The sequence below is a fragment of the Rattus rattus genome, chromosome 12, assembly GCF_011064425.1.
Source record: "Rattus rattus isolate New Zealand chromosome 12, Rrattus_CSIRO_v1, whole genome shotgun sequence".
Taxonomy (NCBI): domain Eukaryota; kingdom Metazoa; phylum Chordata; class Mammalia; order Rodentia; family Muridae; genus Rattus; species Rattus rattus.
The window spans coordinates 74,020,686-74,033,224 of NC_046165.1; the positions used below are offsets into that span (position 1 = coordinate 74,020,686).

Here is a 12,539-nt window from a genome sequence, read left to right on the forward strand (position 1 = left end):
CCAACCCTATAATTGGGTTTTACTTGAGGATTACAACCTAGATTTGAAAAGGCACTGCCCTAAGTCAGGAGAGTTACAGTCAAGAGGATTATAATTGTGTGGACAGTGAGATAGGAACAGTGACATTCAGTTACCTGAAATAGTGTTCTATACAAAAAGATGACTTTATTAAAAGTTGGGTTTTTTAAAATGTAGGCTTGAAGAATAATACTGTTTTTGCTTATTTTTAAAGCTTTCTGATCCTTCTGATTTACCAAGGAATGCCTTTAGAATTTTTACCATTCTTGTGGAATTTTTATGTATTGAGCATATTGATTATGCTTTAGAAACGGGGCTTGCTGGTAAGTATACTTCTGTTACACTTCTCGTTAAACTCTTTTACTTCTGTTTGGTTGAACAATATTCATACTGCTGTTTTATCTATGACTTCTATGTGGTGAATTCAGTTCAATATAATGTATTTTGAGCTTCTCTGATAATAGGGTGTGCAAGGTTCTAAAAATTAAACATAGGCACAGTTCTCTCATATTGCTGATATCCGGTAAAGAAAGGCTACAGACTGTGTAACTCAGCACAATATATTGGAGGATTTATAACAATTGTCTGTGCTATAAAATGTCAAGGAGCATAAATAGAGCTAAGAATAATTCTGCTTAGGAATTGAGTAAGTTTAGAGGGAAAAATATTCAAAAATAAGTCTGGAAAGGAATACATTTATATTAACATTCCCAGCCTTGTTCTTGTGGGTTTGCTACTTTGTATCTATGGTATAACAACAACATATTCCTGACTTTCCATCTTTTTAACCTAGTTGATAACCTGACCCTGTAACCTGTTAAGTGGGTAATCTTAAAATTAACATTTCAAAAATGAAATTCTTTAGCCAGGCATGGTGGTTCATGCCTGTAATTCCAGCATGCAGGACACCAAGGCAGGGGTCACTATGAGTTTGAGGCTGGCCTAGACTATATAGTGACTTTTGAGTAATGTAAAATAATAGAGCAAAGAAACTGTCTTCCTCCAACAGTGCTCTTCTCATAAGGTTTTAAGGCAGTTGTTAGATACCAAACCCAGAAACTGCTTTAACCTTCCTGTTTTCACTGCTGACGGCCAGTTCATTAGCAAACACTGTAGGCATAATCCAGATATAATTTACCTGCTTTGTCTCATCTCTGCGGACACCATCCCACTCTGAACATTATCATCTTCTAATTATTATTTTCCTACTGACGACTCCTCAGGATTATTACTCTTGGAGGGGATAAAAGCAAACGACTTAGAACAGTGTGCTCCATAGTGCCCCTCTCCAGGGTTCTCACCGTGCTGCTTGCCTGCATTGTCTCAATAACCCTGGTCTTCACTGTTTTCCTGTTAGGCTGTTTGTATTTGGATTTGTCCATTGCGTAAACTTTCCCTCAGCTCTTTATATTTGTCTTCTCAACCTGACCTCAACCAATATGTCCCCTGTTCAGAGACACTTGTGCTGACCACTTAGTGCAGTAGTGCTCCCGTTGCAGCATAGTTAGCCACTGTCCCAGAATTTAATTTGATTTGTTACTGTTTGTCTCTTCTCAGTACTAAGCACATACTTTTTAACATGCCTAGTCATGGGGTTCGTGTTCTTGTAAAAATAATAGAAATATAGTAAAGGAAAACAAAACTAGATACTGGATAGAGAATGCTAACCGGGAGGCAGAGTAAAGACTGACTTACAGGCAGAATCTCTTTTTATTTTTCATTATTTATCATTTATTTTGTGTATGTTCACGCATGTAGAGGTCAGAGGACAACTTGCAGGAGTTGGTTCTCTCTTTCCACCATGTTTGTTCCAGGGATCGAACTCAGGTGGTCAGGCTTGGCAGCAAGCACCTTTACCCACTGAGCCATCTCGCCAGCCCCCCAAAAGCTTTTTATGAAAGGGTAGTCAGAGAAGGCCTCTGAGAAGACACATGAACCAGAGAACTCAATAAAGTGGTGAGTAAACTGAATGTTTGGAGTAAGAATATTCTAAGTCGAGACAACAGCATATAAATCCTAAAGGATAGGAATCTCAGTCGTTTAGTCCCTTCTACCCTCCAGCATTGTACCCTAGCACGTGGAAAGCATGTAGAACTCAAGAAGCCTCCTGACTGCAGAGCACCACGCTAGAAACCTTTAATAATGAACCAGAGCTAGCCATAGATGACTCACCTTGACTCACCTTCACGAACTTAGGAACTCTGTTTCCTTCATAAGTAACAATGTCTGTTAGGGAACTTTAACTTAATTAGAGCAGACTGGTGACATCAAGTACTTCAACTGTGCTGCTAGAAAATGACTTAGTGTAGTCATTTGTATTGGAATAATTTAAATATTTTAAAATATGATTACAGAATAAGATAATGAATAAGATTAAGGGCCAGCAAAATGGCTCAGCAGTAAAAGGCACTTGCTGCCAAGTCTGACAACCTGAGTTCAGTACCCAGATCCCATGGTGGAAGGAGATAACTGACTGCTGAATGTTGTCCTCTGACAAACACGCATGCACACACACACACACACACACAAATAAAATTAAGGTATTCATTAGAAATAACAAGATAACAAGAAGTAACATAAATTTAAATCTGACATGAAGAATTTATTGCTTATCTAGAATGAAAACCTTCCTATTTATTCTGAATTTGAAATGTTTAGGAAAATTTCATTTGGACTGGTAATATTTCTCCTATTCAAGAGCATGTTCAGTGCAGTCAGTGTTCATGGTCATTGTTCCTAATGGCCACATAAAATTCTACCAGGTGATGAGACATGCTGGAGTAGCATTGTAGTGCTTACTCTTTACTGGAATTGTCTTTAGGTAAAGTCCCATGTCAAAGCACACTATGCATATATAGTTTAAATAATTTTCATTAACATACCTTTTTCCTAAGGATCTTATTCCATACAACTTAAATTGCTTCTAGCCTGGAGGTATATACAGATTTTTATATATGTTAGGAAATAGGGTTTTATTTACATTTTATTAGTTAAATATATCTACTAATACTGTCTTAATTTCCATGTTTTTGGTGATTAGTATTTTCTATGTGTGGTTCAGCCTTTTTATTGTGTATTTGTGTTGGCACCTTTAATTCTCCCACCAATGATTGTGTCTTTTGTACAAAACATCTTTGTTTTCCATTTGTAAAGTTACTCTAGGTAGGCAGTAAGGTTATATATTATCGTTAGCTGTGGGTAGTTTTCTAGTCTTCTCAATTTTAGATAGAAACACTGGCATGTAGAGCTCCAAAGAGGAAGGATCTTGTAAGGAAGGAAGGAGGAAGCAGACTCAGAGAGGGTCTCAGCTCCATCTTTTGGTGTCAGAACATTGTTAAGAACCATAGAGTATTAGGAGATGCTGAGGAAACATCTCTGGGTGATGAGGTTCTGGATAGTTTTGAGGAAAGAGTGGAGACCATGATGAGCACAGTGTGTGATTGACAGGTGTCTGTAGGGCAGAGGGTAAAACTGCTAGAAGGCCACAAGGAGAGCCATGTTAACTGTCAGGGAGGAAGGCCTGGCTCTAAGGAGGATGGTTGGAATGTATTTATGGGATTGGTAGGAAGTTTCAGGACAGAAGGGGAAGGTGGGAGAGCTCAGACACTTTGTTAATCGATTCATTTTCCATTTTATCAAAGCAACTCTTGAAGATGATTAACTTTGGGGTATAAAAGTAACTTTGGATGGATCTCGTTAAACTGTTTAATCTATTAATTGTTGCTGATTTATTATGTGACAGTTATTTTTATTCATATGGTATATAAATCCTTTTTTTTTTTTTCTTTTGCTCAGTTTTTTTTCAAGGTTGTTCTCACTTACCTATCCTTCCAATTTTAGGAATTCCATCATCAGATTCTAGGAATGCAAATCTCTATTTTTTGGATGTTGTACAACAGGCCAATACTATTTTTCATCTTTTTGACAAACAGTTTAATGATCACCTAATGCCACTAATAAGGTTAGTTGTATTGTCATATTTTCATTGGTATTCAACTACTACTATGTTTTTATTTTTATTTTTTTAAAGAATACATCTTCATGTAAGCATCAAGCAGAACAGGAGGTTTGAAATAAAAGTCTTTTCTTTTTCCTTGAACTCTTGTTTTCTCTTCCCACTGTGCTGTTAATTTTAATATATTTGAAGTTTTAACTATCATGAATGAGAATCTGAAATCTAATGTGAAAAGGGCCTTCCAGTTTAGAGCAACTCAGCAGTTTGCATCCTCTGGAAGACAGCAGATACTAGGCATGCCCATACATACATACATACATACATACACACACACACGTATGTATACATACATACACACACACACACACACATGTATACATATCACGTACTCAGGAGGCTGAGGCAGGAGGAGCTCAGGTTTGAGGCAGTCTAGCCAATATAATGATTTCAAAGTCAGCTTGGACAGTAAGACCCAATCTCACATGGAGGTTTTATGTTTGCTTGTTTGTCTCTGTCCTTCTGCACCTGCCTAAGGCATTCTTCTGACTTGTTTAACAAAGAGCTGATGGCCTATAGAAGGAGAAGCTGAGGCAGGAGAAGAAAGGCGGGATTTCAGACAGAGGTAGGAACTCTGGGGAAAAATTGAGAGGCAGGAGTTTGGCCAGCCAGACACAAAGTCAGATGTACTGGTACCGAGTGAAAGGTAATGGGCCACATGGCAAGCGTGGACTAGAATAAATGGGTTAATTAATTAGGTTATGCAAGGTAGTCAGCTAAGGCCTAAGCTTCAAAAAATAAAAAGTCTCTATGTCATTATTCAGGAGCTGGCAGGTCTGAGACAGTCCAGTAATAAGTTAGTATCTTCCTTCCCTCCTTCTCTTTCCTTCCTCCCTTTCTTTCTTCATTTTAAGGTCTGAGGCTAGGAGAGGTCTATAGGGTTTTCAGGGAAGAAAGGGAATGGACAAATGTTGTAATCGTCTACACCAATAGCCATGATATGCTTGTAAACATGTACAGGAAACATAAATGAACATATTTTGATAAAGCATTAGGATTTGGATCATATCTTCATATCAATTTATATGGACTTTTAAGGCATTTAAAAATTAAATAGAATTATATATATATATATATATATATGAACATATTTCACGAATATTGTCCTCTTAGCACTGTTATCTGTGCAGGAAATGTTGAGATAAATGTTTAATAGATTTTTTGAACAGTGTTATGTCATATCTAGACCAGAAACAAGTTCAAAGATTCCCAAACAAGGAAGTTTACTCTTTCTCTGTGTAGCTCAGGTGGGTATTACAGACATGAGCCACCAAGCCTAGCTTAGGAAGTGTTCTTATTAATTTACTTTTTAAAAAAACGGTTATGCCACAGCAGAGAGTCTCAGGAGTTTTAGTGTTGTTTATTCTCTAATATCGAGCCTTTTGGACATTTTAATAGTATTCAGAAGGCAACCATGATTATTAGCTTTTATGTCTTTTTATTTTAAAAAGCTAAATATAACTGGATTTACTTACGTTTTTACTAGTTGGATCTGTTATATCTGTAAGAGTCTGGGGGTACCGTGACCTATTACTACTACATCAGATATTTATATACACAGGAGACTGGTCTTGAACTCAAAGCTGCATGGCAATGTGAAGTGCTGTTTCCTCAGAGATCAGAGTAATAAGTCTGTTGTCCTGGCTTTTAATGGGTTAATTTTTCTAGTTTGAACGAATTGGATATGTTCATGTACATAATTGCAAGTAATTTATTTTATAGTTATTGAATTTATGAGCAAATGAACATAGGTGTTAGGATTATTTACAAATATGAATACACTGTATACAGACTAGAAACGTGTCTAATAGGCTACTAACGGGAGGTTTCTTTTCCTTTGTAATAAACGATAGCTCTTCTCCTAAGTTGTCTGAATGCCTCCAGAAGAAGAAGGAGATAATTGAGCAGATGGAGATGAAGTTGGACACTGGCATCGATAGGCAAGTTAACTGCTTTTATCTCCTGCATGGAAAACCTGTAGAGGCACATTTACACAGCAGCATGAACAGAGTTTGTTGAAAAGAAAGTTTATTTTTCTTTTCTTGATGTAAAGTTGATACTTTAACATCTGTAAGAGATTTTTTTTCCTGGAAATCAGTATGTTTAAATATGTTTCAAATCAAATTCAGACTTTAAGCCCCACTCATCTGCTTCATACATATGTAGTACAGGCTACAGATTACTTTAACCCTGAGGTGCCAGCCTGGAGGTGGAGTCCAGGGCAGGTGTTGCTGAGCACACGGGAAGCACAAAGGTCTGCACTGGTTAGGACTGCATTTCCGTGGAGTGGGTCCAGCCATTGGAGAAGCATTGTAGTCATTGTACTGCTTTGTAGTGCAACTTCTGTTCAATGAACTTTAAACCTTTTACTGAAGATAATTACTCTCCAGGTTTCTGTTTTGAGAACATGGTGTTTTTGTACTGATTGGCAATTAGTAGAGCTCCCAGTGCATCTCACATCCTTTGTTGGCCTACTGTCATTTGTAACTTGACCTCATTGTTGCTGTGCTTAATTTTGTGGTCTGTCTCTAATTTACCATGAATCTTACTTTTGACCACTCTGCCTTGCAGCCCCTTAACTCTAAGTTAGTGGTCTTCTTATTTGCACAAGCAGAGTGGTTGCTCACTATGAAGCATCACGTAAGTTAGATATTATTGGTGCCTTATAACCAGTGCCTGTGTGTGTCAGCTGGAATTGGAGAACTTCTTCCTGACTGTCCGCTGACTGTGGGATGCAGTGTGCGTGCTGCCACAGCGGTTCTTCTTGAGCCATTTATTATCCCGCCTTCCTAAGGATTCCCATGCATGGCTTTGCCTCAGAAGATCCTTGGTTGTGAAGTAAATGATTAGTGCTAAGTTAGAAGACCTTTTCAAAGGAGAAAGATGATAAACCCAGAGTTCGTTGATATCAAATCACAAAATGACTTTTTTCTCCCAAAATCTAGTTTGTCAATTCCAAAGTGGTTTTGCGATGATAGGCAATTAAATAATTTGACTTAATTCAGTCTAATACATAGGTAAAGTTGAGTAAGTTAAATGAGTCATGTGTATTATGTTCTCAATCTTCAGGACGTTAAATTGTATGATTGGACAGATGAAGCACATCTTGGCTGCAGAACAAAAGAAAACAGATTTTAAGCCAGAAGATGAAAACAATGTTTTGATTCAGTATACTAATGTGAGTGGAACTATTCAGTGTGCTAATATATTATCTTCTTCCTTAATACTTATACACTCATTAGTGCACCTGCTTGTGTTGTTTTAAAAACAAAATACCAAATGTTCAGTTTTACCAAACGAAGACCTGCTAGCCCAGAGAGGCAGAGAAAGCACCCTGCTGACCTTCCTCCTCGGCTACAAAAGCTCCTTCTTCTTCTCTACTTTCTAACGGCCTTTAACTCCGTGTCCCTCTTTGCTGCTTCCTTGTGTCCACTCCCTATCAGCCAGTTGTTCACCCCTCTTGGTCTTTATCCATTTAGCTCTTGTTTACAAAAATTCTTAGACTAAAGGTGATTTTCAGGACTGAGCCACACCACAGCTACTTGTTCCAGTAAACAAGGCTCTTGGGTTAAAGGTGCGTGCCAGGCTGAAACACACCACAATATGAAACAGATTTTTCCAGTTCACAGTACTGGGGCTCACAGTGTGATCAAATATCCTAAACGTAATTGTGCTTTAAGTTTTTTCTCTTATACTTAGAAATTGAAAACTGTATTTTTCTTTCCGAAGATGATGTACATATATGTATAACTGTAAAAAACTTTTACAGGCATGTGTAAAGGTTTGTGCTTATGTAAGAAAACAAGTTGAGAAGATTAAGAATTCCATGGATGGGAAGAATGTGGACACGGTTCTGATGGAGCTCGGAGTACGTTTCCACCGGCTTACTTACGAGCATCTTCAACAATATTCCTACAGTTGTATGGGCGGCATGCTTGCAATTTGCGACGTTGCTGAATATAGAAAATGTGCCAAAGACTTCAAGGTACATATAAACAAATATGAATTAAGCTTGCAAGTAAGATCAGAAGCAGGAGCCAGACCATTAAAAGCCTGTACTGACTTATTAAGAAATATGTGGTTTCACTGGCACCATAAGGATGGCTCTAATGTAGTCTGATGTAGTCTGCCTACAGGCGTGTCAGTCAGTCACACCTCAGGATGAACGTTTCCCCGTGGGACTTTATTTTAGATAAGGTTGTATTTCAGCACATTCCATTGAGATGGTCTGTTTAACATCCAGGGTAAATGATGTTTATGTCACACATTAGGAAAATAATACTCTTTTTTTATGTATGTTTATCTGAAATCAGTTTTCCCTAATGTTTAAATTATTTTTAAAGGTGTTGTACTAATCAGAATTAGTTCTAGTGTACCAAGTTAAAAATTACTGAGAAAATTGAGTAATATGAATCTTTTTAAAGATTATTAAGATTTTACACTATGGAAACTTGAGTTTTAGCTCTTCAGAAACTTCAAAAATTTCTAACATATGGAACCTCCCTCGTACTATTAAGTTCTGATTAACAAGATGTGACCAGAATTTACTAAATGTATTAGGAAAATAATCTGGTTCAATGCTTTCTTTTCCCTTCTCTCAATTCAGATTCCAATGGTATTACATCTTTTTGATACTCTGCATGCACTTTGCAATCTCCTAGTCGTTGCTCCAGATAATTTAAAGCAAGTCTGCTCAGGAGAACAACTGGCCAATCTGGACAAGAACATACTCCACTCCTTCGTCCAGCTTCGAGCTGACTATAGATCCGCCCGCCTGGCTCGGCACTTCAGCTGAGCTCAGTTTACAGAGGCAATGGGTTGCTCTTCAGAAGGCCTCGGGTGACAGAAAGCACAGGAGAGTCCTTCAGACACCGCCAATATTTGAAGGGAAAAATGACTGGAAGAAAACAGCAGCCATACTTACCCAGGAATTTTATTTGAAAATTGGACACTTCTAGCTGTGTTTTGCTTTTTATTTTTTCCCTGTTATATTGAATTCCATACTTTAATTTATAAATTTCAAATTCTATTAACCTACATGACTGTTAAAATCCTGAAAAATGTTGGTGTCAGAAGATGAATGAAATTCACCAGTGTTCTGGTTCTTGGTCTTTAACGTATTCTATTTGGAAATTTTACCTTCCTGTTTTGCATTAAAAATAGGCAAAGTACAGTAAAACTATATTTCGTATTTATCAGTTTCTCAGTGAAATTTTCAGCACTGGTGATTATTAATTAAGCTATTAGATTTTCCTAAAGAACTTTTTACATCTCAAGAGGATCCCAGCTGAGCGCCGTTTGTCTAGGTGGTGATGTGCTCTTCCTGAGGTGCAGCAGCAGTGATGGCCCGAGGAGAATCTCATGAGCTCCACTAACTGTTGAACCATTTTAAATAGACATTAGGAACAGATCAGGATGTATCTGCTCTCTGGGTGAAACTTAAAAGTTTACTATTTTTTATTTGATAAATAGATTTTAAGCCAATTATTTAGCAAGAAATTAATGAAACTACCTTATTTTATATTTAACTTAAGGTGGAAGACTTTAAAGGACCATGTTTGTCATTTTAGTACTCTTACAGGAGTAAAAAGTCGATGTGTAATGTAAACGGTGTATAAGAGAAAGCACCATGATATCAGCAGTGCAGTCAGCCCCTCAAGACCAGCCTTGACTGAGGTGGGATGGGTAAACACGCAGGAGTCTATTTTAACAGGAGCTGGGAATCTTAGAAGAGTAACAGTATATATTCCAAGTATGGAGGTAACCTTCACCAAAAGCCTGCTCAGACCTGTAGCGTCTGCCCTCCTCCATTCTCAGCTCCAGTCTCCAGGCATTGCTGGCGTTAGTACTCCTTAGAGATTATAATTGAATTGGCATAATATGGCAACATAATAAATCACTCACAAAATTTTAAATATCAAATAAAACTTTAGAAAGGCCATTGCTCATAAACCTGTCAACTTACTCTGTGAGAATACAAACTAGATTATCTGTCGTCCATTATTCTAAGTTATGTGTAGTTCATAGCCTTCTAGGAACCAGGTAAACCATAATCTTCAGTTCATTCAGAGCATCTTTTTTCTTTTAAGGTAGGATTTTGGTCTAATTTGGAAGAACTGTTTTTTCTCTGAGAACCTGACTCTGAACAGTTACCATCATTATCAAACTGCCTAGGTCCAGAGCTAACCACTCCACAGCTTACTGTTGACTGAGTTTCCACGTTCTGTTTAGCCCAGTGTTACAATGGTAAGTGGGGGCAATAAGCATGCCAACTCTTGTCACCGTCACAGGACTTGGTGGCAGTTTTAGAGGCCTTCCAGATGGCTGTCCTGAGACAAGAGAGCCAGAACAGAGCCTCATCCAGAGACGCTCGTGTTTGTACTGTTGCCGCCCAGAAAGGACTGACGCGGACTCAGATTATACCTCTGTTTCCTAACGCCAACAGGTTAGGGCAGTAGTTTTACTGGCATTTGAACTCTTTGTACAGTGTCAATTTGTAAAAAAAGAAAAAGAAAAATATCAAATAAAACATGAAACAACATTTTAAGACTTCCAAATCAGAGAAGTACTTCCAATTATTTTGTTTGGATTAATTTTTAAATGTAAAGCAGATCCTTGTTGCTTAGATATTTTGTTAATTATTATTTCCATGCTTGAGTTCTGTGCAATATTTTCCATTATGTCCACTGACAGGACAAAGAAAATTCAAAGTGAATACCTTATTTAGAAGTGTTAACTTTCATGCTCAATAAACAAATTCCCTGCAGTTGGTTTTTTTTTTGTTTCACCCTATTTTTATATTTTAAGGACATCTATAGTGAATTCTATAAATTTTTTTCTTAAAATATTCCTTATTTTTCATAGCTTAGGTCGTCCCCTTTTTTTTAGCAGAAAAGAACATGACTGTGTAATCAAGATTTAGAAATCTAGCTAGAATAGATGAGGTATTTCTCTAAAGAAATAAAAATGTTGCATTGTGTAAACCAGTATTGATTCCTTGCATTTTACATTTAAAGTATTTGCATATATGGACATAAAATTTGGTTCAAAATATATAACTCAAAAATGTGGTTAGTAGATAAAATGTTTTTATATATACATGGGAATTTTTAGCTAGACATAATGGACATAATGGAGCTTAATAGTAACTTTCACCAAAACTTAAATAAGAATACAATGTTCCACAGTTCTGTGTGAACTGCATGTAATATTTAAGAGTCAATATTTAGTTTAAAAAGTGCCCCAAAACACTGAAAATTGTGTGCTTAAACTTGAATGTCTTAATGTGACTGCTGATTGACTCAGAAGGAAGCCTAGCCTTTACGTTAAAGTGATAAGAGCACATGACATGTCTTTATACATAGGCTAAGCAGAAAGATTGGCCCCTCCACCACTGAAGATGATAGAGTATATAATGAACCCTTATCAAGAATTATTGGGTAGTAGTGGAGTGGGTGGATTTTTAGAATATGACCATGTAACTATTCCAAGACAGTTACTGGCCTCGTATAAGAGTGCCATTGCTGTGAGGGCCCAGGGTCTTCCTTGTTTTAAAAAGTGCTGCTAATGTAAGTTAAAGGAGGTTAAATTAAGATTTAAAGCAGGCAATTTGTGTTATTTTCTTTAATCTTTCCATTTTTCTTTCCTTATAAAAATTTACTTCCTGAATATTATCTTACTGATACACAGTGAAATAATTACCAGCCAATGCATTGATTCAAAGTAGAGGAGGATTTCCTGATTCCTTGAGATGCCCGTGTTTACGTTAGTACACATCCAGATGAAGAGATCTCGGCATCGAAAATGCCACTGCACCTCAGAGTAGTCAGAGGAGGCTAAGACACGCTTGAATTGTTGGTGCAAGAGTAAGGGTCACTCATACATGCCTGGTCCATGACCAGAAAAATCTTATATCTCCTGATTAACAGGTTTTTCATACAAAAATATTCTGTCATTGCCTACCGATTTTTAAGGAGTGTGAAATGTTTTTCGGAAGCCGCTTGGACTCTCTTAATTGCTGGTGGAGACTTGGGTATACAAAGCACTCTGACTTATCAAGTTGATTTAATGACCTTCAGTTTCTTTACTACTCTACTTGAGAAGGCTCATCCTCCAACTTACTACATATTTTGGGGAAAAGACCAGTGCATATCATGCCAAATAATTGTGCATGAAGTAAAAGCAGCAGTTTAAAGTGTTAATGCTACATGTATTGAACTTAAGTCTCACATACTGTGCTAAGTCTGCATAGATCATTGATCCTGGAGTAACTATCATTTTAGTGCTACTGTTTCCGTTTGGAAGGGAAAAAACCCCAGGCACAGAACAGGTAAGGAGCCCTTCAAGGCCTGTAGTTGACATGGTCTCAGACTTAAATCTAGTATAATGGGAGTGAATGATATCTTTTTTTTACAATATAGGTTGTATTTTTCCTATCTGTGCAATATTAAGTATATTTTTTATTTCAATAACCTTGCTAGTTTACCCAATTTCCTTTTTCCCAGTGTTT

General features: G+C 37.2%; 1 protein-coding gene across 1 annotated transcript in view; it reads left to right on the plus strand.

The window, feature by feature from the left end:
- Window positions 1-11,013, plus strand: part of Exoc5 (exocyst complex component 5) — a 46,567-nt gene extending 35,554 nt beyond the window's left edge. The window contains exons 13-18 of the mRNA XM_032918169.1: window positions 233-341; window positions 3,859-3,979; window positions 5,884-5,970; window positions 7,100-7,208; window positions 7,800-8,015; window positions 8,637-11,013. Of these exons, the coding sequence (XP_032774060.1) occupies window positions 233-341; window positions 3,859-3,979; window positions 5,884-5,970; window positions 7,100-7,208; window positions 7,800-8,015; window positions 8,637-8,825 (831 nt within the window). The 3' untranslated portion in view covers window positions 8,826-11,013. The remainder of the gene's footprint in view (window positions 1-232; window positions 342-3,858; window positions 3,980-5,883; window positions 5,971-7,099; window positions 7,209-7,799; window positions 8,016-8,636) is intronic.
- The last annotated feature ends 1,526 nt before the right edge of the window (window positions 11,014-12,539 follow it).